At 43.3% G+C, this 24155-nt stretch overlaps 1 protein-coding gene across 2 annotated transcripts; it reads right to left on the reverse strand.

The window, feature by feature from the left end:
• atp1a3b (ATPase Na+/K+ transporting subunit alpha 3b) lies at nt 1-22411 on the reverse strand. Of its 2 annotated transcripts, none has more exons than XM_056380187.1 (23): nt 22188-22411; nt 21950-22044; nt 9646-9723; nt 9021-9080; nt 8559-8762; nt 8200-8313; nt 7307-7441; nt 7059-7176; nt 6586-6854; nt 6237-6435; nt 5876-6120; nt 5556-5748; nt 5223-5398; nt 4969-5105; nt 4729-4879; nt 3835-4003; nt 3435-3589; nt 3171-3294; nt 2773-2918; nt 2499-2629; nt 2223-2324; nt 2013-2104; nt 1-1561 (listed from the first exon to the last, which is right to left on the reverse strand). In XM_056380187.1, exons 2-23 carry the CDS (start codon nt 21953-21955, stop codon nt 1533-1535), a joined length of 3033 nt encoding a protein of 1010 aa, XP_056236162.1. In that variant the 5' UTR covers nt 21956-22044; nt 22188-22411; the 3' UTR covers nt 1-1532. The 2 variants fall into 2 exon arrangements, with proteins under 2 accessions (XP_056236162.1, XP_056236160.1); XM_056380185.1 differs by having other exon boundaries at nt 9646-9762.
• Between the last annotated feature and the right edge of the window lie 1744 nt (nt 22412-24155).

A 24155-nucleotide genomic window follows, 5' to 3' on the forward strand; every position in this document is an offset into this window, starting at 1 on the left:
TTGTATTAAATGTTCTAGATGTTTTATTGGTGTTGGTTTCATTTATTTGACACACATGTTCTACTAGTTGTGAATTTTTTTTTTTTTCTTGAATTTCAACCCTTTCAGCCATCTGAGATAGACCCAGCCTGAGACCGCTGGCCCTTCACTGGTCTCCAACACATACATGCACACAGACCCGGGCTGGACCGACCTATATAGCAGGACCTGGAGTGAACCAGACCTGGATCTGATCCGGTAATAGACCCCAGGCACATGGACTCATCATCACCACTCACCACAGCACAGCACACTGCACCACATCATACCGACACACCTGCAGTGACAGGAACCTGAAAGCCTTGGTTGGTGTCCTGTGTCTTTTGGTAAAAACACAAAACCCTGCTCTGCTGTTACAGTTTCAGAATAGCCTCCTGAAAAACCAGCAAAAATAACTGAAACCAAACAAAAAACAAAACGAGACACAAATCTCTCACTTTTTCCTTTCTCACCAATATTGTTAATGTTCTTCCTTTTGAATGTCTCTCTTGAGCTGTTTTTCAACATGTGTTTTTTTATTGTTTCATTTAAATTCAGTATAGAATTATATAGATTTCCTAGAGCACACAGAAAGATTGATTTGTATTTATCAACTTGGGGCGGTGTACTGTAATAGTTATTAACAAGGACAATGGTTCACACAGTGCACACAAACAGAGACAAACGGGGCAGGAGGGAGGGAGGGGAGGGGTGTGAGAGACAGAGGGGGGAGAGAGGAGGGACGGGACGCCATGGGGTGTGCTTTGTTAGGCCTACATGAGGAAAAGCAGCTCTCACATATCCCCCCTCCCGTTTTAGAAATAAAAAAAGACAAGTAAAACCATCGAAACCCCCCTACCCCACATATTAAAAAACAACAACACTGTGGCCGTTGAGAACGGAAGAGAAGGAAAATGGACGCAGTGAGAACAACAGGGAGATGACCACTCCGCTGGTCCTCCACAGACAGGAGACGGAGGCGAGAGGTGGCAGTCGAAGTGGTGTCGGCGGTGGGATCTCACTGTGTGATCTTTTTATCTGTGTGTGATTGGAGGACAAGCAAAGGGTTGGCGAGGAGGGAAAAGAGAGAGGAACGAAGGTACAGAGAAAGACGAGGGTGGGAGAGCAGGGAAAGAAGAGGGAGGGGAAGGAGCTGGATGGCCCTTTTTGCAGAGCATAGACACTCCCTTTGTATCCTTAGCTCATTCAAATCTACATACACAATATGCAGCTGCCGTTTGGTAGATATATTGGTTTATGTACACAGCAGTGAGAGAACACATGCAAAGAGTATCATAGGAGATGGGGAGAAAGGGGGGCGGGTCAATGTAGAAAGTTGTAAAGGTGCTTTTGCTGTTTTTAATCTTTGGGGCAGTTGTGATGAAAATTGCTTCAAAGCGGTTTTTGTCTTTAAGGGGGCGGGGCGTCTGGAGGTGTGTCTTGCCAGGGATGGAGTGACAGGAGGGAGCAATAAGTGGAAGATGAAGGGGGTTTGAGCAAAGATGCTCCATCGATCAATAGTATGTCTCCCTTTCCACCCAACCTGGAGTGCAAATGAGAGAAAGAAACAGTTACAGTTAATTCAACAATGTTTTCAAATCATATTTTTATCACAATTTACATTTTATTAGTATTAGCTAAAGGACTAGTTCAACACTTTGGTATGGTAAATGGGAAGCTACTGTGAGCAGTCAGTTAGCTTAGCTTAGCACAAAGACTAGAACCAGAGGGAAAGAGCTAGCCTGACTCTGTTAGAAGATGTCAAAATCCACCTACCAGCACCAGTAAGCTCAGTAATTTACACATTATATCTCATTTATTTATTGCTTTTACAGGGTTTGCGATACAACAAGCAGAGACAACCGGATGTTTCTGCACCTACCGAAGGCAAAGTCTAGCACATAAACCACCCCATAAAACCACAGGATGTTGTTGTTAAACTGCTCCTCTAAAGAAACGTTGGTTAAGCACTTGTTGAAAGATGCAACACTCACCTCCAGGGTTCCGACGGAGGAGAAGTTTTCGGACTTCATCATAAACAAAGATGAGGAAACTATAGGGGAATGCACAAAACCACCAAGTAGGCCTGTGGGTAAGACAAGAGAAGAAGAATGATTAAAAATAATAAACAGAAAATGCTATATGGGTTAATATCAGAGGTACTGCATATGCATCCACGTGATATATATGGTAATGGTGCTCACTTTAGAGGATACATCCTGAGTGCCACATCCATGCCTGGGCAATAGGACAGGAAGGCAGCCAGAGCTGTTTCTTCAAACAGGCCAAAGATCAAGATTTTGTTCCTGGGTAGAGAAACACGACATTATTAAAGAGCAGAAATGATAATGCAGAAATTAAGATACTTGTCAACCCAGTTTAGATCATACAATGCTAATGTTTCCTGGCAAAAACATAAATTTAGCAATGACAGAATATGTTTCAGTAGAGTGGTGTCACAGTATAGTTGTTGGACTCACCTCATGCCCTGCTGGAACACAGAGTTACGTCTGGTCTTGCAGACGATGACATCAGCCCACTGCACTACCACAATACTGACAAAGAAGGCTGTGTGGCATGTGAATTCCACAATCTTCCTCTGCTCATATGTCTAAAGGGCAGAGAAGGACAGAAAAACAGTAAGATAACGTAACAAAACCCGGAAACACACACACACACACACACACACACACACACACATACACACACATACACACAGGTTCGCCTAAACACACACAGACACTACACACTCACCCACTGCTGTCCATAGCTGTCTTCCAGGTCGTTGACAGAGCGGTCATCCCAGTTGAGCCTGATGCCTACTAGTTGGGCGGGTAGGAAACCATTTTCAGCCAAGATCACAAAGTAGGCGAAGAAGCCTCCCAGAGCCTGAATCATACCTGAAAAAAAAAAACATACACACAGAGAGATGAAGTAACAGATTTTTAGGATTGCTGACTTCCTTAATCTAGTGACCCCAAAAACACTGCAGACAGATGCAAGATAATCCGGCTGTTGTTGTTTGTGAACAATCAAGGGGGATAAAGTTGATTTGAAGACAAAATTACTTTCAGGCAACCAAGATCAAACTTCAATCCATATCAAAGACAATTCACAGCCTAGATCAACTGACCTATCTTTAATTCACCTACCAATTTGTCCATAGGCAATGCTGATAAGCCTCTCATTCACCAGCTTGTCCCTGAATGGGTTCCTGGGCTGACGCTTCATGATGTCGCTCTCAGCTGCTTCATAAGCCAGGGAGATGGCTGGCACCTGAGTGGAGAGGAAGAAATGTGAACTTTAAGTACGGTATGACATATGTCATATCGAAGGAGCTGGATCCAAGGGTGTCTGTGTGTGGGCATGAAGCTATATGTGTCATATCAAGCATTGGGTGTTTGATCAGCTCTCACCATGTCAGTTCCCAGGTCAATACACAGGATGGTGATGGTTCCCAGTGGCAGGGGAATATTGACAATGATGAACAGCAGGAAGGGTGTGATTTCTGGGATGTTGCTGGTCAGTGTGTAGGCGATGGACTTTTTAAGGTTATCAAAGATCAGGCGGCCTAAAGAGAGAGAAGCAAAACAAGTTACATCATGCAATACAGTCAGTGATCTAGCTCTGAGTTTGTATCAGAAATTTTGTTTTATTTAATCTGCAGAGAAACATAATCATCAACACTTCCATTTTACTTGATTTCTAATTTTCCATCCTCCTATTTCTACATATTTTTTTCATATTCTCTCATTAAAAACTCTTTATTGATTTAAACACTTTCAATCTTCCAGTTCTGTCTCTTGCATGTCTCACCTTCTTCCACTCCTGTGACAATAGATGCAAAGTTGTCATCCAACAAGATCATGTCTGCAGCCTGTTTGGACACATCAGAGCCTGAGATTCCCATGGCAACACCAATGTCGGCCTTTTTCAGTGCAGGAGAGTCATTCACACCATCACCTGTCACAGCCACAATGGCACCCTGTGAGAGATGAGAAAAGGTAAGGTGAAAATCAGAAGGTTACATAGCATAAATAAAGTTATATTGTTAGATGTATTTATCCCTTATTTTGTAACAATCTTTATTGTAACAATCTATGCAAGAGCCACATATTAATCCTCTTTTCATTCTTACAAACACAAGGAATAATAAATAAATTAGTCAAAATAAATAAATTATATGACACAGTGATTCACAAATACACTATATTGGCATGAATTTAAATTTACAAAACTGCAAAATAACCTGTACTTTTTCAGCACCTGTTTTTTGATTTTTTTTTTTTTTTTTTGGAAAACCAATTGTAGTTTTTATATAAGAAAATATTTTATTTGGTAATCATAAGTTGAATAAATAATCCTATCTCTCTTAAATGAAACTGTGATATTTAACTGACAACAAAATGTATGCAAATTCTAATATGAATGTTAATATTTTAATATAAAGTCTTTTATGTAAACTAATAAAAACCAAAGCCTTTCGGTATATCAGAATCAATCTAACCATCTCACAGTGAGGAAAACATTTTATGTGTCAGTCAGGGAAGCTTCATTCAACAGACAACTAGCACCATCTGCTGTTGTGAAAGTGTAATGATATTTTGGAGCCAATGTCACTTCCAAAAAACAAAGCCTATAAGGTACAATTTTTATTTTATTTTATTGTCTAGAACATAATTTCTAATTTAAAATAAAAGCTCTTCTTACCTGTCTCTGGCAACCTTCTACAATGATGAGCTTCTGCTGTGGGGAGGTCCTGGCAAACACGATCTCTGTGTGATTCCTCAGGATATCGTCCATCTGATCCTGAGATAGATCTTTTAGGTCTGTACCATGGATCACACAGGCCTTGGCATCCCTGAACACACACATTGAAACGTTCATGTTAGCCTCATAATTTAACATTATCTATATGACCATGTGTGTTTTTCTGTTAAGAATCTTTACCTGGGGTTGACCTGGCTGACAGGTATGTTGAGACGAGCTGCAATGTCCTCCACTGTCTCATTGCCTTCTGAGATGATGCCCACTCCCTTGGCAATGGCCTTGGCTGTGATGGGATGATCTCCAGTGACCATAATAACCTGCAACAACACGAGCAATAAAGATGACATTTCTTCATGTGATTTCAATGACATTCTACAACAGAGCCTGTTTTATGAAGCACTGTAAGGAAAAAAGAGATCATATGTGAGGTTCACCTTGATACCAGCAGATCGGCATTTGCCAACAGCATCGGGCACAGCAGCACGGGGAGGGTCAATCATGGACATGAGGCCAACAAAGCAAAGGTTGTCTGTCTGGAAGTTGACATCATCTGTGTCAAAGGCAAACCCCTTAGGGTACTGGTCCTCTGGAAGCATCAAGTGGCAGAAACCTGGGAGCAACAGAAATGTGTGCTTTAGTAGAGCTTCTCTCCCTATCCCAACATCACCTCTACAATATCTAATGCTCAGTAAATTACATTTAGAAATTGATTTGTTTCGATCATTCAACTGATTGTTAGTTGAAAAAAAGTTGTAGATATTCCTTACCAAGTACTCTCTCTCCCAGTCCTCCCAATTCCATGTAGGCATTCTGGAAAGCTTCCTTCAACTCCTCATCCATAGGCTGCTCCTTGCCCTGCAGCAGGATGGTGGAGCAACGGTCCAGGATCCTCTCAGGGGCTCCCTTCATCACCAGCAGGTAGCGGTTGTCATTTGGATCCTCTGTCTCATGCACTGAGAGCTAAAGGAGGAGAACAGAAGTGAAAGTTAAGATAAAACCCTGCCATATATTTGTATAATGTGCATTGCTATTTACAATGTTGTTCTTATTATTTGTGCGTGCACAGCTATATTTAGCCATTATTTACCTGGTATTTGTTGGTGGAGTTAAAGGGGATCTCAGCCACCTTCTTGTTCTTGTCCCTCATCAACCTGACTGAGCCACAGGACAGCTCGATACACTTCAGCAGGGCTGACTCGGAGGCATCGCCAGCAACATCACGCTTCAGGATGGCCACTGAGTCTTGTCCTGCTTTGAACTGAGCGCGGTTACACAGAGCAGCAACACGAGCCAGAGACAGCCATGTCACTGAACTCTTGTCAAATGAGGCACCTGGATGAGGAACAGAAAAATGGGCATTAATCACTGCTTTAGTAACTGTTTACTCCTTTTACAGTAGACACATATTTCAGACACCAGTGGTGTGTGTTTGCCCTCTCCTCACTGACCAGACTGGTCCTCAGTGGTGTCGGCCTCGTGGATCTGGTTGTCAAACCACATGTGGGCCACAGTCATCCTGTTCTGGGTCAGAGTGCCTGTCTTGTCAGAGCAGATGGTGGAGGTGGAGCCCAGGGTTTCCACAGCTTCCAAGTTCTTCACCAGGCAGTTCTTCTTAGCCATACGTTTGGCAGTCAGGGTCAGACACACCTGCAGGCGAATACATTCATGATGTTAAAACACGTTAAGGTTGACTGAATATATTATTTGGATGTAGCAACTATGAAGCTATAAGGGAGAATTTCCCTGTTTCTTGATGCTTAAGAAAGTGAGCTAATAGCTAATAACTGGCCCACTTACAGTGACTGTAGCCAGCAGCCCTTCAGGCACGTTTGCCACAATGATGCCGATGAGGAAGATGACAGCCTCCAGCCAGCTGTAACCCAGGATGAGGGCCAGGACGAAAAAGGTGACACCCAAGAAGACAGCCACACCTGTGATGATGTGGATGAAGTGCTCGATCTCCTTAGCAATGGGGGTTTTGCCGGTCTCCAGGCCAGAGGTCAGAGTAGCAATGCGACCCATGACTGTGCGGTCTCCAGTGCAGATAACAAGGCCACGAGCTGTGCCTGGTTAAGGAAAAGAACAGAAATATAATGTTGTAAAATATCATTTATAGCCACAGTATCTGTGTCTTGTAACCACATTTAATTGAGGTAAAGCCACCATTATATTTTAACAAACGGCAAAGTATAAGTGTTGAGTTTATTAATCAGCTCAGTTTGGTGGGTTTAAATCCAGAGAATGTAATGTTATTGCCATGGTAACAATACCTTCCACACAGTTGGTGGAGAAGAAAGCAATGTTACGGGTCTCCAAGGGGTTGTCATGGGTACAGTCAGGTGACCTGCTCTGAGGTTCTGACTCGCCTGTCAGGGAGGAGTTATCCACCTATTAAGAAACAGAAAAAATAAAAACATGTTGTATACAACAAGAATCAAGAATTTGAATGTGTGTGTATATGTGTTTGTATGTGTATGTGTATGTGTATGTGTATCTGTATGTGTATCTGTGTGTGTACCTTGCAGCCGTGAGCAGAAACCACCCTGATGTCAGCAGGGATCCTGTCTCCTCCCTTCACTTCAATAAGATCTCCGGCCACCACTTCTTCGGCATTTATCTGTACCTTCTCACCCTCACGGATGACCAATGCTTGCTGCAGGGAGATATCAGTGATGGTTAGAAAATATGCACACATACACACACACACACACACACAGAACAATATTTGGATCAACATAATCTATGGCAGTAGCAGAGGACTTTTTTTATTCCTTCCTGTTCATGTTTGACTGTACATCCTGTAAGTAAAGGTTTCATCAAATCTAATGCACTCGCAATCAAAACATACTGTATGCATTGTATAAACTATTTGCAGGCTGAGAGTGGCAACCACCAGCGGTACCACATCCTTTTGCAATATACAGTATTTGCCCTTCATTTAAGTGTGTAACAGGAGGTCGCTGACAATGTGTTTTTCAATCATTTAAGAAGTGAAAAACAATACAATTATAAATGTCAAAACTGGAGGTTCTTGATGGACAGTATTTTACCACAGGCTTGTCTTTGTCTACCAATTATCCCTATAAAGGCAAAATCTCTAAAAGAAAACCTGTAAAGGCAAAACTGCTCACTCTTTTAGGACAGCAGCCAGCAAACATTACTCTGTGACTAACTCTTGGCTGTAAAGCAAAATTGCCACATTGTGAAGACATGAATAGAGGCAAGTATTTATGCTACCCAGTGTCAAAGACATATTAACTGGGTATTAAGAATCTATAGTTTCCGGTGTCCTACGTATATTCACTTTCATGGCTGAAAAGTCTGAGTCCAGATTTGATAAGAGAGAATTCAAATTAGATTTTCAGACATAAGTTGGTTTCATTCAGTCCTTTAGAGCAAAGGCATATTTACCTGAGGCACCATGTTCTTGAAGGACTCCATGATTTTAGAGCTCTTGGCCTCTTGGAAGTATGAGAAACAACCAGTAATGATGACGACAGCTGTGAGCACAATACCTAGGTACAACTGGAGAGAGATAGAGAGAGAGAGAGAGAGAGAGAGAGAGAGAGAGAGAGAGAGTTGAACATATGTGAGTGTCATGTGTGTGGTGGAGGCACTGGGTACAATTTGTGTGACAGTCGAAGGTGTTATTTATGTCGATATTTCGGAGTGTGGCTTATGTGTTAATGAGGTGTGGATGGGCCAGATGTGAATATGTGTGTGCAAAATCTTTGTGACTGTTTGTGTGTATGTGCACATGTGGTGCTCACATTGTCTCCTGCGGGATCGTCCTCAGTGGCTGCCTGGATGGCGTAGGCCAGGAAGCAGAGGATGGCACCGAGCCACAGCAGGACGGAGAATCCACCAAACAGCTGGCGACAGAACTTGACCCATTCCGGAGTGGTGGGAGGAGGGGTGAGAGCATTGGGACCATCCCTGATCAGAAACTCTGCTGCCTTGGCATTGGTCAGTCCCTGGAGGGAACAGAGAGGAGGGGAGATGTAGAGTTAGCAGAGAAAGGCAGTGGGTCTGCAGTTGGTTAACATTCTCACATATCTTTATTATGACTTTTGAGTCTAGTTGACTGTTGGCTTGTGATTGTCAAAAACTATAATAAATCAATGACGGTACTCTCATGCCATCTAGTGGACAACCGGAAAAACAGACTCACACCAAAGACAGATCGATACATAGACAGTACATGCTGACCGAATCTGAAATCATAAACTCACCTGGACAATGTCAGTCTGGAATTTCCTGCATACTTCCTCTACAGACATCTTATGTTCCGTCTGAAAAGAAATATACAGGGACAATCAGTACTCTGCATGGTTCAATATGTTTATTTACCATTTTTTGCATGCAGGAAAAAATAGTAGAAAGTTTCCAGATTAAAATTGTTTTGAGCTTTGTTGCATTTTTAGGATATCAGTAATTTAATGGCATACAAGGTAATTAGATATGTACTCCATGCATGCAGTTCACCTGAGAGATAAGAGTGTTAGGGCAGCCAGGTATGGCGACCCTGGTGTCAGTTTCTTGCGCTGAGGTGTAAGATCAAAGTGATGACCTCCTGACAACAAGTCAACCCTCTTACCAGCAAAAATACATTAATTTGGCCTGTATGAGATTTTCCTTCTCTCCAACAAAAATTGGCATCAGTTCACTTTCATTTACTACAACCTGCAAGAAGATGTTCTTCAAAGTTGAAAATCATTTTCTCACGCCTAATATATCCTAATATGCATGGATGGTATAAAAATATTTTTTAAATAATGAGGAAATGAATCATCTTTTGACTGACTTTATAACAACAGACAGTTCCACAAGGATTCAGAGATTAAAGGTTTTACTTACAATGGGCACTTCCTTCTTCAGGTCATCCATGTCCTTGGTCCCCGCCTTCTTCTTCTTGGGGGATCGGTCATCTTTGTCCTGTGTGGTGGCAACGCGGTAACTGTCTGACCGCCCATACTACAGACACACACACATGTTTTATACATGCCTTCGGACTAGATTAAGGAGATAGTGGCCTGTGCGCCTTTGTATATAATCTTAGCCGTTCTCTGGGCTTGTACATGAACATTGTATTAACTAAAAACTATACTTTGTCTCCAAAAGTGCATTACATACCCTCTTTATTCAGAGAGCTGTCTTGCCTGGCTTTCAAACAGTATTTATCAGTCACTGACTGCAACAGAAATAAAGCCAGTGGGCTTTATTGAATTGCCCTTGAGATTTCTCTCTGTCAGTAAATAGCATCGTATCCCTGTGAAATGGCCTTGAGAAGTCACCTGCATTTCTCAGTTGGTAATAATGTCAATTATTCTGAGTTTATAAGGAAGATATTAGATGAAAAGCATTAACATAAAAACCTAGTATCATAAGAATCATTGTGACATGAAAGGGAAATGCATTACCCTGGTAGGTCTGTTTGCTCGAGTGCACTATCAACACACATTAACAACTGCCCCTGCAGTCTGCTCTGCCATATCCATCTGATCAAATAAATCTTGCTCTGATGTCCACAACAGCCTGATGGACACATCAAAACATAACCAAGTGCAAATGGTTTAACCTGTAGGTTTTAACTAAATGCTTCCTGCTGCCTTTCTTCTTTTTTTTTTTATCTGGCAGTGAGTATTAAAGACATGGGAGAGAGAGAGAGAGAGAGAGAGAGCAGACAAACTATGTTTATAGCCTCATCAAAGGCTTTTTGATTAGATTCTAGTATGTTCTATGCTATTAGATCAGATAGATCAGAGACACTTTGATGCCAAGATTACAAAAACATTAAGTCCCACATACACACATGAATGCACACACAGTCACATCAAATGTCCTCGTCCTCTTCCGCCTGCCTGTTGTTCCTGGTACACCATTTACTATAACCCTCATAAATTGACTTATGTTGTTAAACTAGATGTGAGTGGCCTTTTAATAACCACAATTTCTCCAGGGCTGCACGTTCTAGTCCTTCTAGCACTGTAACTGTAAAACTAGCGTGTCGTCCGGAAGGAGAGCAGCCTGACCGCTGGGCCACATCAATACAAATGTCCCTCATCAAAGGTCAGAGGTGACATAGAGAGGCAAGAATCCCTCCCAGGAGGTGTGAGTGGGTCCCCATGGACTGGCCTTTCATTGACACGACTGAGTCATCAAGGAACTGCCCTTGGTGGCGGATCAATGTAGCCAAATATACACTGATGAATCCAGGCAGGGGTGTGCAGCATGACAGATAACAGAGTAGCAGAGTCCAGCTGATAATGAAGTCACATAAATTTACCTTGGATCAGACATAAACATCAATACATATCAACTGATCATCCATGACAACAATTATCTTAATATAAGATTAAGTTATGTGTGTCAGAAGATCAGAGTAGTGGGTTTTGGGAAATATGGAGTACCCCAAAGCTCTGTTCTTGGTCCGCTGCTTTTCTTTCTTTATTCTTATTCTCTCTTTATTTCACCTCTTGGCCAAATTATACACAGTCATAGAATTTATGTCCACTGATACGCTGATGATACTCAGCTGAATCTTCCTGTAAAAGCTAATGATACCTCTAAAATGATTAAATTAGAGGCCTTATTGACTGCTATGAAGCTGGATGTCAGAATATTTTTCCTGCTTCTGCAGAGCAAAAACTGAGTTGCTTGTCACTGGCCCATCCCAACATAGACACAAGTTTGACCAAGTAACAGTAACCCTTGACAACTGTGTGATTTATCAAAGTAAGACAGCCAAGAACCGTGGCGTTGCATCTGATCCTACCCTAGAAACATCACAAAGACCATTTTTCACCATGTAACGTAGTTAAAATTGAATCTTTTCTGTCTATTGCTGTAATGTGTTGTTTTCAGCCCTGCCCCTGCTTAAAAATCTTCAAGTGGTTCAGAATGCTGCAGCTAGAATTTTAACTACATGTAGAATATTTAGCTTCCCTTTACTGGCTCCTGAGACTTTAAGGTGCTTCTAAGGTGCTTTTGACGACTTACAAAATCCTAAATGACAGGCCTCTTCATACACTGTCTGATCTCCTTCAACCTTATATTCCCTCCCGTGCTCTTCGAATGCAAGGTCTTTCCCCAGAGTTAGGAAGATGTCAGCAGACTGTAGAGTCTTTTCCTACCATGCCCCTTGAGTCTGTAACAACCTCCCTGCTAACATCAGACTATCTGACTCCTTGTCTCGCTCTCTCCCTCTGTTTGTCTGTTTTCTTCTTCTGGATGTGTGAATAATGTACTTATCCAGGTCTTCATGGTGGAGAGGAGGTTGTGTTGCTCAGGTCCTGTCTGTTGGCAGCACCTGGATGTTGCTCCCAGATTACAGTCTTCATTAATGTTTCCAATCTATAATGCTGTCATCCTGAATGTTGACACTGTAAATCTACTTTGTTGCTCCATTCTGTACATAAGATATTTATTGCATGTCAGTCCGTCCTGGATGAGGGATTCCTCCTCTGCTGCTCTTCCTGAGGTTTCTTTCATTTTTTCTCGTCTCCAGTTTTTCCCAGAGTTTCACCTTGTTTAAGGACAGATGGTATTGTAATGTTGTACAGATTGTTGAGCCCCTTGAGGCAAATTTGTGATTTGTGATATAAATAAAATCTAACTTGACTTGGACTGTGTCCTAAAATTCAGTGAAATAAGGCAAACACCCCCTGGTGGTACGATACTGTAGCGACATTTTCAGGAGTGCAAAATGTTCAAGTAACTTGATTGTTCTGCTGTCATCTGAGATTATAACGCAGATATGGACGACAAAGAGTTGGCCTTAAATATAGTGCTTAAAAGTATGTTTCTAAGTGGGTCCATTGTTCAAATTCTAACCTTAAACTAGTATATTTGCAAAAGGTCTCCACTCATGCTGATTGACAAACACACACCCATACCACACCAAAACACACACACCTGCAGTGGGACTAAATGTGACTTGCCACTGCCTTTCCCACTTGAGCTGTAATCAAACCGCTCTTGTGAAATCACATCCATACATTCCAGATTGTACATTGATAAAAAAAAAAACAGTCTTTCTGGTTTGTTGTCTGGTTTGTCATCATAAAAAAATGTTTCTTGAAGCCACATGAGGAAGACAACTCTCACACACTTAACCACTGAGCACGGGCTACTCAACAGCCACTTATGAATTCAAAGCAAACAATGAAACCATTCGTTCAAGTATGTCAGGCAGAGAGTAGTATGTCAGTGGGAGGGAGCTGTTTGACATGACTTCAAATGCAAACACACACACACATACATGCAAACATAGAGAGTTCTGCAACAAAAGAACAGCCGATCAAATCTCTTGCTGCAGCAAGACCAGGCAGGCCTGGTGAGGTAGGGATGCACAGAGCCGAAACTGATGCAGTGGAAAAGTACTGCTGCTCATCCCCTCTGAGACACACCCTGGATATGTGTGTGTGTGTGTGTGTGTGTGTGTGTGTGTGTGTGTGTGTGGGGGGGGGTCTTAATGTGTGCATGTGTGGGGGTGTGTTGGAAAATACATGTATTATATGTATATATTATTCATTGGCGATTAAGTGAATGAATGCTGGCTCTATATCTATATATAAGATCAAAGATGTTGAATGACATGGAAGTTACTGATTTACATTGTATTCAAGTGTCAATTTGGTGCCATAGTCTCAAGATGACAGACTGGCAGGTGTGTTAGTATGGATTAATAGATTGTGGCTACTGGTTAATTTTTTCCACAGACTGAATTAGGGACCATTGTCAGCTCAAAAGCGCACCTGCTCTTCTGAGTGTATGCACGCTTAAATTGCTAATAGAAATATAAACACACACAGATCTATCTCTCTCTGTCACATGCACACACACACATACACAAATGCCGAGACAATAGAAGTGGTTGGTAGGGAGGTGGACAGGAGATACAAACAAAACGATATGTGGTGAAAAGTAAAGACACAGAGAGACGGATGTGAAGGGGGTGGATGACAGACGTGACTGGGCACATGGAAAGGGAGACGTCAGTGGGAGGTGAGAAGCAGAGACAGGTAAAGAGTGAGAAAGGGAGGTGGAAAATGGGACTGAGAGTGAATGAGAGAGAGAGAGAGAAACAGAGAGCGTGAGAGAGAGAGAGAGAGAGAGAGAGAGGGAGAAAGGGAGAGAGAGAGGTTGTAACCCTTCTCTCATGCTTCTAATTAGATATTGACCACCAGTCTTTGTCTGCTGGCTCCGTGTCAGTGTTTGACCCACAGTCACCCCCACTCTAATAGATTGCACAACCTTACTTATGGTGGGTGTGTGTCACTTTCAGTATGTGTTCTCATATGCTAAAAGATTACACTCTCACTCCAGGTGTCCGTGAGTGTCCTTAAGTGTATGTGCATTTGCGGATATGAATGTTATCAGTATGACTCGCAGAGAAAAGAGAGGTTGCTGATTTATCTTTTGTGTGCATTTACAGCGTGTTGAGTATGTTTTACGTGAATACCTGTTTTGGCTCTGCGTGTTTGTACGTGTGTGCTTGCCACTCAATCATTAATGATAGACAAAACAGCCTACCAAGCCGCTCCTTCCCTTCCTCTGTGCATACCCGGCTACCTGATTACACTTTACTCTAAGCCCCCTTATTTAGCATTCATTAGCAGTATGTTAACATTCAATAGATGGTTTATATCACATTATAATGTAGTGGTAATGAGATATAAATGCTGCTGTAGTCAGCCTTGAGTAGAGTCTGGTATGTAAATAGATAATGAATGACAACATGGTAAAACACATCTGTAATAATATCAATTATGGCTAAATAGGAGAAGTTATAATTGTTGAAAAATACTATTCCTTAATAAATACCTACAAATATCCTTATGCCTGCAAATACCTATATTATTGTGTGGTATAAAGCCTTAATTAAACATTTATATACTGCTTATAATGCTAAATAGGGGGACTTAAAGTAAAGTGTTAGCATATTTTCTCATTGCACTTCTGGTGCTAACATTTTGCCTTAGTCACAAAACAAGAAGGCCTTTAAACTACATACATGTCTGTTGTCACTGCAGTTCATCCTCTCACCTGTGTTCATGTGTGTTTAAGCCTGAGTCTGTTGTCTCATCTTGATTATCTAATTATTCAGCAGAGAAAGATCGTGTCTACATTTTGTGCATATACAATCCAAGTGTCTTTTCATATGCAGACGACATTGAAGTGTGCCGCCTGTGTGTGTCTGTGTCGCTGTCCAGCTGTCTCACACAGCTCTGGGTAATGTAATGAGCCCCCTCAGTCCTGAGGAAGGAAACAGAGACCTGTGGCTGGAATTACAGATGCTCGCTCTCCCACAAGCACACAGATGAACAGACTGACGTACAGACACATCTCTGACATTATCAGGAAATGGAAAAATCACACGCTCCTCTATGGATTACATAGTGAAATCACTCATGTCCAGTTACATAGTGGCTTATTAAAATGTGATTAAAATATCAATAATTCAATTAGGCCAGCGCTTCATGTGTCTGGTTGTGTGTTTGATCTGATCATAAACTATTCTGTGGGCCTGCTCTGGCAGACCAAACTAAGTCCTGCATTTTGTCGTCATGTGAATAACTTTGATGAGGGAGTGTGCTTGGAGGGCAAGTAACCATGGTGACCAGCAGTGGCCTAGTACTCTTAGGATCCCCTGATGTGATCTGTGACAACTAATAATTGATGCATCTGTAACTGGACACTGTATTCACTGCTGTATAACACAGACAGGCAAGTGACTCAAGAAATCGGTGTGTGTTTTTGTGTGCATGTGTCTGCGTGAGCAGAGGTGAGTCATTGTGTTGGCTACAGTCCGTATGAGCAGCGTCTACACGCATTGCGGCAGAGAGAGCAAGGGAGATGTAGAGTGAATGAGAGGGAGAGACCTAGTGATTGTGAAATCACACAATAAGGCATAAAAATAAAACACAGCTCAGAACTTATAATCAAAGAGCTCGGAGAAGGAAAGAGCTAAATCTTTTTTAAAAAATGTAGAGTTGCAGATATTCTGACTTGAACAAGCAGTGGGCTTGGTAAAAGCAAATTTGGACTTCTTATCAATCGTAAAATTACAAAGATGTAATTTATTTTGTCAGAAATTGCATTTAGCAGAATGAAATTGAGTGAAATTACCCTGTTGTATTGTGCACATCATGTACCCACTGAGTGACATGTTAAATTTAGGAGTGGCACCTCAGAAGTACCATGTCAAGCATGTTAAGGACAACGGGTTGGGGGGTGTGTTTGACTGGGATGTAGCAGTATTTTCCTTCTCCTTTAATGGCACGCATAATGATGGGAAGAGGCGAGAATGGCGTTGCTGTGCCATTTTGTTCCTCTTTATATGTGAGGCCATATGAGGAAGTGGTTTGTAGGTGGAAGAAACACGATTATGCTTCACATTCTGTTCTTATTTTATCGTACTGCAACAGACACATTTGTCAAACCAACATATGAGTCTCCATTTCCTCTTTATACAGAGCAGACTGAGCTTCTCTCCACCGACCATGTGAGATCTACGTCATGGCCTCATTCTGTGTTTTTCATTTTAAACAGGTTTCAATTGTGCTCTAGGCACATGGGATTTATTTTGCGTGCAAAATACAAAAGCATTCAAAGCAAGGCCAGATGTGCTAAACTAGAGAGAACGTAGATGTATCTTGCTGCATCCTGCTTCTTCTGAATCGTATTTAAAGGTAACATAGTACCTCTTAATATTGGGGCTGAAGGTCATCCGTCTCAGGCCTGCTCATTTAGGGGAAAAGATGGCCAAATTGGTGCCAGGTAGCAGGTTGGTTAGAAGTATATTTCCTTTTAAGTGGGGCAACATGCCCTTCGTGAACATTTTTTTTAAATTAATATTTGTAAAACTGTATTTTGAAATCTGTACTTGCATCTGTAGAGATGCAGCAATGTGTGTGGTGTGTGGTGTGTGGTGTGTGGTGTGTGTGTGTGTGTGTGTGTGTGTGTGTGTGTGTGTGTGTGTGTGTGACCTTGCAAGGTCATTGGGCCATCTGCTGGGTGGCAGGGCTCTGGGCCACAGTAGGGGGCTCAGGCTAGGGACCAAGAGACATGGCTGTTGGGATTAGCTAGTCTGATTACTCTACTGGATTAGCCAACTCTGCTCGTCTCTCTCTTTGTCTCTATATCACTCTACTTTCTGTGCCGTTCTCTTTCAGTAAAAGCAAATACATAAATTTGATCGTCACGTTTATCATTAGGTTCTGGTTCCCTATAATTTGGGCTTCTTAAAGTACTGGGCAGGGGAATGATTAGATGATTATTTTTAACAGATGGTAATGATTTGAACGCCTTGTAAAAGAGACTGTCAAGATATTTGTTTCACTTATCTATATTATCCTTGAGAGTAATGTGAAGGCGTCTTATCTTTATATTCAAGTGAGAAGACATCAAAAGGAGGAGATTCAAGGTATAAGACATGAAGAAGAAAGACAGCTAAAAAAGTTTTGGGAAGAAACAGACAGTGAAGAGAACAGTTGAAGGGGACATGTACTGACACATGAAACGAGTTGATCTGATGGAATGGTATCTGTGAATAGGTAAATGTACAATAAAAAGATTGTGGCTTCTTAATAGCACTAAGAAAATCTTAATCTCTAAACCACATAAACACAAATAGATTAAATCTCAAATCATCTGAGCTGTGCTCTCTCCAAAAACTAAAAATAAACAAAAGCAAGAAACAAAACCAAACACAACCCAAACTGAAAACCCCAATTGCAGTTTTAAACCCCGCCCCCCCCATTCTGTTCCCTTCTGCCCATCTGTCTGTCATCATCATCATCTGTTCATCCCACAGAGATAATTGTGTAACTGTGTAACTTTGGTTCTACACAATGCGCTGCCCCACCCCAACCCCCCCCACCCCCCCACCCACCCCCGGAGGTCTAAATGATATACTTATACTGCGGTTTGTGTGTCTTGGGGTGTGTGTGAATGTAGCCTGGTCTAGTTTAGCATTGTAAATCTTGGTTCGTTGGCGTTCGTAGCTAACATGGCATCTCGCCATGGTAGAGAAAGGGCACCTTAGGACTCTTCAGCAAGCAGCTGGTCACGCAGGGATGTGCAGATGCGCGTGCATGCACATCCATATACACAGCTGCTGATTGCTGCACCCAAAAACCAGCGACCCAAAAACCCATTAACATATCACATTTGTGATTTCAAACCAGGATCTGTTGTGTCCAGTGGAGCTGGGAAATCATTCACCATCCACTCATCAGGAATATAATTACTGTTAATTATAAAACTACTTGAAGAATTACATGGTAAAAAAATTTTTTAAAAATTTAATGCCGCAAGGCTTTTGATTTTAACCAGCCTTTGCCCATTGTGGCTGCCCAGAGTTACACTTTGTGCTTTGGTGTATTCATGCAGGAACACACACGCACACATTTACAGTCACACACGCTTCACAAACATACACACATCTCCAGGACAACACCCTGAATTAGTCATGTTGTTGTAGTCAGGCAACCTAACCCTTCTGAATCGTTCTCATTATGGGAGCCCATCAGCCCGTTATTGTTGGAAAACTGTTAGCCTTATCAGTCACAGTCCCTACTGTAATCTTGTTTTAAAGTAATGTATGAAGGAGACAGCACTGACCTTTACATTTTATTAGCATTACACAAGCTGCTTCTGAGCTCACAGCTCTGGCCTTCTCCTGTTAGTCTCACACTAGTGAGGAGACTGCAGCTTTTTTGCTGAGGCACTAGAGAAGTCTGGACTCTGCCCTTCAGCAATACTCTCACTAAGGACATTGTCCTCATTACAATGGGGATATCTATTGATCAAAGACCCTCAAGAGGTTTGAAGGAGACAATAGAGGAGCATTTCAAACAGTCACCATATTGACCTTAATTGACCCCTAGGCCACAGGGCCACAACATCCCAGCTGGCTGTGCAGTCAAAAACACCATGCGGATGATCAGACACTGTGTGGACACGCTTTTCTATTGGTTCCTGCAACGTGTGGGACAGATCAGTTGTGGTACAGTGCAGCCTATCAGCAGCAGGCAGCAGGTGCAGTGGGGAGGGATGTGCAGCACTCTGCACCAAACTGAGGGCTGGGCCTCTGCAGAGGCCACACACATCCAACTCCTGAACTACCTTCCACAAGCACCTTCTTCTTCTCTTTCACTGCACACGCCTCACTAGTGCCAATATGAAAGCACACGCTGTTCTAGAAACCTTTATATCAGGATATGAGGTAATTAGTAAGTCTAATCAAAGTCTTAGAGGGAACTCAACACTGACAGGAGCTTCTCCTCAGTCTTGCTGCATTCAGATCAGCATAACCACACCCCTCGCCATGACCTTCTGACAAAAACTCAGTGCTGCTACGGCACCTTCATCTTTCTTTAATCCCCCATCTCTCCTGGTGTATTAGCCCACCTACACTACACCTCGCCAACCTCTCCACCACCACTACGTTCACCCTTCAGTCAATGTCCTGTGAAGATCATCCACCCAACCCCTTCCCGCCTCTCCCTATTCCATCTGTCTCCTGTCGTCCTGATAACCAATCCCACAAAGCGCAGCAAGAGGAAACAGGAGCCATGGTAATATGAGCCTCAGGTCATTATCCTGTAACAGGATATACAGCCAGGCTGCCCTCCCCCTCCACATGCCTCCTCCCTCACTTTAAATCCCTCTCTCTCTCTCTCTCTCTACACCTGCAGACCAGTCAGTACTTATCTGCCCTTCCTCTCTCTCTCTCTGTCCCTCTTGCTCTCTCAGCAGTGGCACCCTTCCCCCCATCAGTGTCACGTGTCTGAAGGTGAAAACCAGCAGTCCATGCCTGGTGTGCAGCCCTTCATCACATAGTCTCATCAGCACCAGCATCCTACAGTCTCATCAGCATCAGCCACTACTACGTAGAGCTGCATCAATGCAGAGAGCAGAACAAGAGAAGGTGAAGGGGTGTAGTCTATTTCTTTAGAGATGCTCCATTCGTCTCTGTGCCCTGTTGTCTCTCTAATATCCCTGACGATGCAGCTTTGCTCTATAGCATCACTGCTGTCTCTATAACCCGGTACTTTCTGCGTGGCTCCTCCTGGCCACCTATCAGAGCTCTTTACAGGGAATTTCCACACCAGAGGCCCCGCCCCCGGTTTGACGCAGAAGGCACGTCGCAAGCGGTGCCCACTGCGGCCTTGGGAAAGGACAGCTGGCAGTGCCATCGCACAGTGCGCCAGTGCGAAATTTGCGGAAGACAGACAGACACAGGGGGAGGGGGAGGGGGAGGGGGTGGCTGGAGGGAGAAAGAAAGAAATTTTCGGTAGTGTAGTCGACCGGCGACGCATGATAACATGATACCCCGTACACTCATCCATCCACCTCTCCATCCTTTTATCCATCCCCCTTTTCCCCTTCAGGGTCACCTCAGAGCGCACAGAGTGAAAAGCAAGGAAACACCCTTTGACAGGTCGCCAGGGATGCTCATATTCTTTTTTTATAATGTCATGTCTGGGCAGCCGTGGCATCTTCCGAAATGACACCACTTTGCTTCAGAATCTCAACCTCATACTGTTTAACCAAAATTTCCACACAGCTGCAGCGCCGACATGTGTAAGCACTTTTTTTTGCCATCCCATCCCTTTTGACGCAGTGCCCACTAATGTTCCTGTGTTGGCTTTCACATCTTAATGAATACCCTGACAAGGAGTAGAGGCTCTCTTCACCCTCGAAACCTACATCTTGAGAGATGTCAGATGCTGCAGTGGCAACATCAGCTCGTGTCACTGCGTTGACACCGGTTTGCGTTGCTTAGAGGGCGGCCGCTGTCTCTCTGCACCGCATGGTCCTCTCTGCAGCGTCATGCCACCGCATCGTTAAGCAGACAGACCGAGGGAGAGATTAAAAATTGCGACTCCTTTCGCAAGATGGTGATCGAATAAAAAATTGCGCAATAGCCCAAACCGGCAGTCGCATCATCACCTTGGCATTTTACAGTGGCGCTGTGTTATTCCAGCATCCTCCACTGATTCATTTGCACAGCTAATAAGTTGATCTAGATAACTGGGGACAGATCAGATGCTTTTAATGGTTTAACGGTTCGGCACTCTCTAAAGTCAAACTTAACTCTAACAAGCACATCGTCGTGCTGCTGGTGCACTGAACGCATCGTTTCTTTAATCTGTAGTGTGTATGAATGTGTTCACTGTTGGCGATTATCGAGTGCCTGTTATGTCACAAATTAAAGGGGAAATAAGCTGGTGAGGCGCTTACTCCCGGTAACCGCATTATGACGCATGGGTCATCGAGGGTGCCGAGGATGAGACTCCTCCGCTGGTAGCGTCCGCTTTAAGGACGCGATGGACTCCGCCAGATGCTGCTCCTGTGTTGCACCAGACCGGAGAGAGGGGCAGTGCCAGCGGGGGTTTAAAGCCGGACAGGATAGGAGGGGGGGGAGCAGGGGGCAGCGAGGGCATGAAGGAGGTCACAGTACACTGTGTTCATTAATCACTGGGAAAGTCATAATTCCCAACTATGTACTTTAATACCTTCAAATATAATAAAAACTCATATTTTAAACCACAGGTTAATGATGGGTGAACAGCATAGGTTTCTAAAATGTACCCCCCCCCCCCCTCCCCCCTCTGTCCCTCTCTCCCACACGAGAGCTCTCTGTAGGAATAAACCGATTAGGCCTACCACGGCTGGCAAGGTTATCTAGTCAAAATAAGGCCTATCAGAGAGACACTGACAACCTTTAAACCACAGCAGACTTTCTCTACTTTTGAGACTTTCGTTCATATTTCATCTCGGGACCTATTTAAGTTGAACGAGCAAATCAGAGCAAAAGACATTAGCCAATAATATTCTATTCCTGTCGAAACCAGGCTAAAGCCAAATCAGATGAGCTGTTAAATGCCGTTGCTGTCTATGGCTGCATTAGACAGAAGCTACTGGCTACATCAATTTGTCGCAGTCTAGGGGAGCAGGGTAAAACACAGTTCCGCATTAGAGTCAATGTCACTCAGAGAAACCAGATTTCCATAAAGGAAAAAAAATGACATCACGGCTCGTTTTGAAGCCTTTCCGCGTCAAGAGCGAGATATCAGGCTACCTCTCACTTCTCAGGCCATTTCAGGTGGGCTACAATGCAGTAAAAAAAAGTTGGAATCGTCAGTCTTACCCCCATGTTGGCGCAGTCACTCTTCTCCTCTCAGGTGATGCACAGCTTGAGAGGTGTCAGCCCCTCACGTTGAATTAGATATCAAAATGCCTTGCCTTTGAAAACAAAAGAGGATATGCTCAGTTTTTTCGGGGTTGCTTAGCCTAAATGAAAAATGAGCAGGAAAAAGACGTCAGGGAAGATGTCTATGTGTCTGACAAAATAGTGTTCTTGGGATTAAATAAATGGTCTCTCAAACCTTCAAAAAGGTTAGGCTACAGTCGTTCTCCTCCGTGAGACGTCTTTCAAATGAAATGTTGCGGTCTCAAGCGGAGCATCACGCGGGGATGCGCTTCCTTCCTTTGCTCTCTGATACTTGCGGTGAAAGACCGGCGAAACTAACGTGCCGCACTGCTACCTTTTCAGCACTTGGTGTCCATCCGCGGCTCTGCCTGCTGCCGCAGTACTCCGTTCCTCTTGCTGCACCACTCCGCCAGTGGAAGAAGCGCCGCCTCGAGCAAATGACTGAACCGAGGGGCCAACTATACCCGCCTACCCCTCAGACAGACGGCCAATCATAATTCGGAGCGTCTCATCGCTGATGGGATCGCTGGCCAATCGGTTTAAGCTCACTCTTGAAGCGAGCCAATAGAAAGCCATTTCTGCCCCTCCTGCATTACTGCAGATTTCCGAGGCTTGCAGCCAGCAACGTCGCGAGTCTCTAGGCTGAAATTTTGTATAAATGGACGCACAAGGTTAGATTCTAGTTGTCGTGATTGTGTTTGTTCATTATGTAATGTATTAATGTAACATAAACTAGTGGATTTGTGTGCATTATCGCATGTTATAAGCACACCTGGATGTCTCATCAGTCGTGTTGGTCCTGTCATGAGCATGTTGTGCACCTCAATATGTCACTTCACAAGCGGGCCTGGGTGCAGCAGACAGAGGTGACAGCAATAAAGTCATAGTGTGTGAGTGTGTGTGGGTGTGGTGAAAATAGTGTGTGTCTATGTGAGAGAAAAATGCAGATAGAAAAGGAGTATGGTGAAGCCAGACTCATATGTGATCCTATCCTTTCACATTTCAGTCATCACAGTGTCATTGCACATCAGGGGCACCAGCTGCAGAAAACAGCCTGCAACCTGACTGCCTATATGAGCAGGTGCACAGTTTTGACAATGCAGGGTCAGCGAATTTAGCTGAGGTGGAGAGACTTGCACTCCGCAACAAAGGTGAAATTGGGTGTACCCAAGTGGAAGTAAAATAAGGAATCAAACCTGGCTTGTTACAGCACCATATTTTCTCAGTTAACGCTCAACAGTCTCTGGAGCTGTAACTTTGCCTGACATTTATGTGGACAGTTGTAAAAAGGAATGTAATCTGCTGTTGACAGCTGTTACTATCCATACTAAGAGGGGAATTAAGTAGTTGAACAGATCAGGCTGCATCCTTTAAACCCTGGACAGACAGAAAGAGAGTGGCACAAAAATGACAGAGAAGAGACAGGAAGGGAGGCATGCCAAGGGCAAGAACAGTGTAGTTACAGAGAACAAAATATGAGGACATGGAAGAAAAGGGATAGGTGGACAGACTATGTTTCAGAAACAGCGCCAATGAGATTCAAAGACAGAGAGCCTGAAAGAGTAATAGACAGAGGACATGAGAGAGCAAGAGGAAGCTGGCCCATATGCAGCAGTGAGATGCCATTGCAGGCCTTTGGTCACGTTTTTCCTCTGTACTTTTCACTGAAGAGACGATGCAGCAGCTAGACTACACACACGGAGTCACTAACTTGCAAACACACACACACACACACACACACACACACGCACGCACTCACGCACAAATGCATGCATATAAAGCCCTGCCTATTTTGCAAGGGAAAGCTGAGAGTCATGCGTGCTGTCCCTGCAGCAGATTGTGGCCATGCCTCACTGCCTTCCTCGCTGTGGGCCCAGACGATGACCACACAGCACCATAAAGCCCCAGAGCATCAGAATAGGGTCAGCTCAGGGTTAGAGGATAGTCAACTACAACACTCTTCAAACATGCTGATATGGTGCAGTTGGTTTTATTATTGACACTATCTGAAATAGAGCAGATGACTAACTAATGGCAAGAATTTCATTTTGCAGTGAGTAATTATTTTGTTTGTAGTAATTTTGTAGTTTCTGTAACCTTCTTGAATCACCAGATGGACAGGGTAAAGCTTCAAGTACACATT

The sequence above is a fragment of the Seriola aureovittata genome, chromosome 7 (assembly GCF_021018895.1).
Source record: "Seriola aureovittata isolate HTS-2021-v1 ecotype China chromosome 7, ASM2101889v1, whole genome shotgun sequence".
Lineage (NCBI taxonomy): Eukaryota > Metazoa > Chordata > Actinopteri > Carangiformes > Carangidae > Seriola > Seriola aureovittata.

What these genes read in the sequence shown, in the direction of transcription:
- atp1a3b (XM_056380185.1), bottom strand. An exon ending in TAGAAGGTTGCCAGAGACAG is followed by an intron (nt 4,004 to 4,728) that starts GTAAGAAGAGCT and finishes CATCTCTCACAG; the next exon opens with GGTGCCATTGTGGCTGTGAC. An exon ending in CCTCCGTCGGAACCCTGGAG is followed by an intron (nt 1,562 to 2,012) that starts GTGAGTGTTGCA and finishes TTTGCACTCCAG; the next exon opens with GTTGGGTGGAAAGGGAGACA.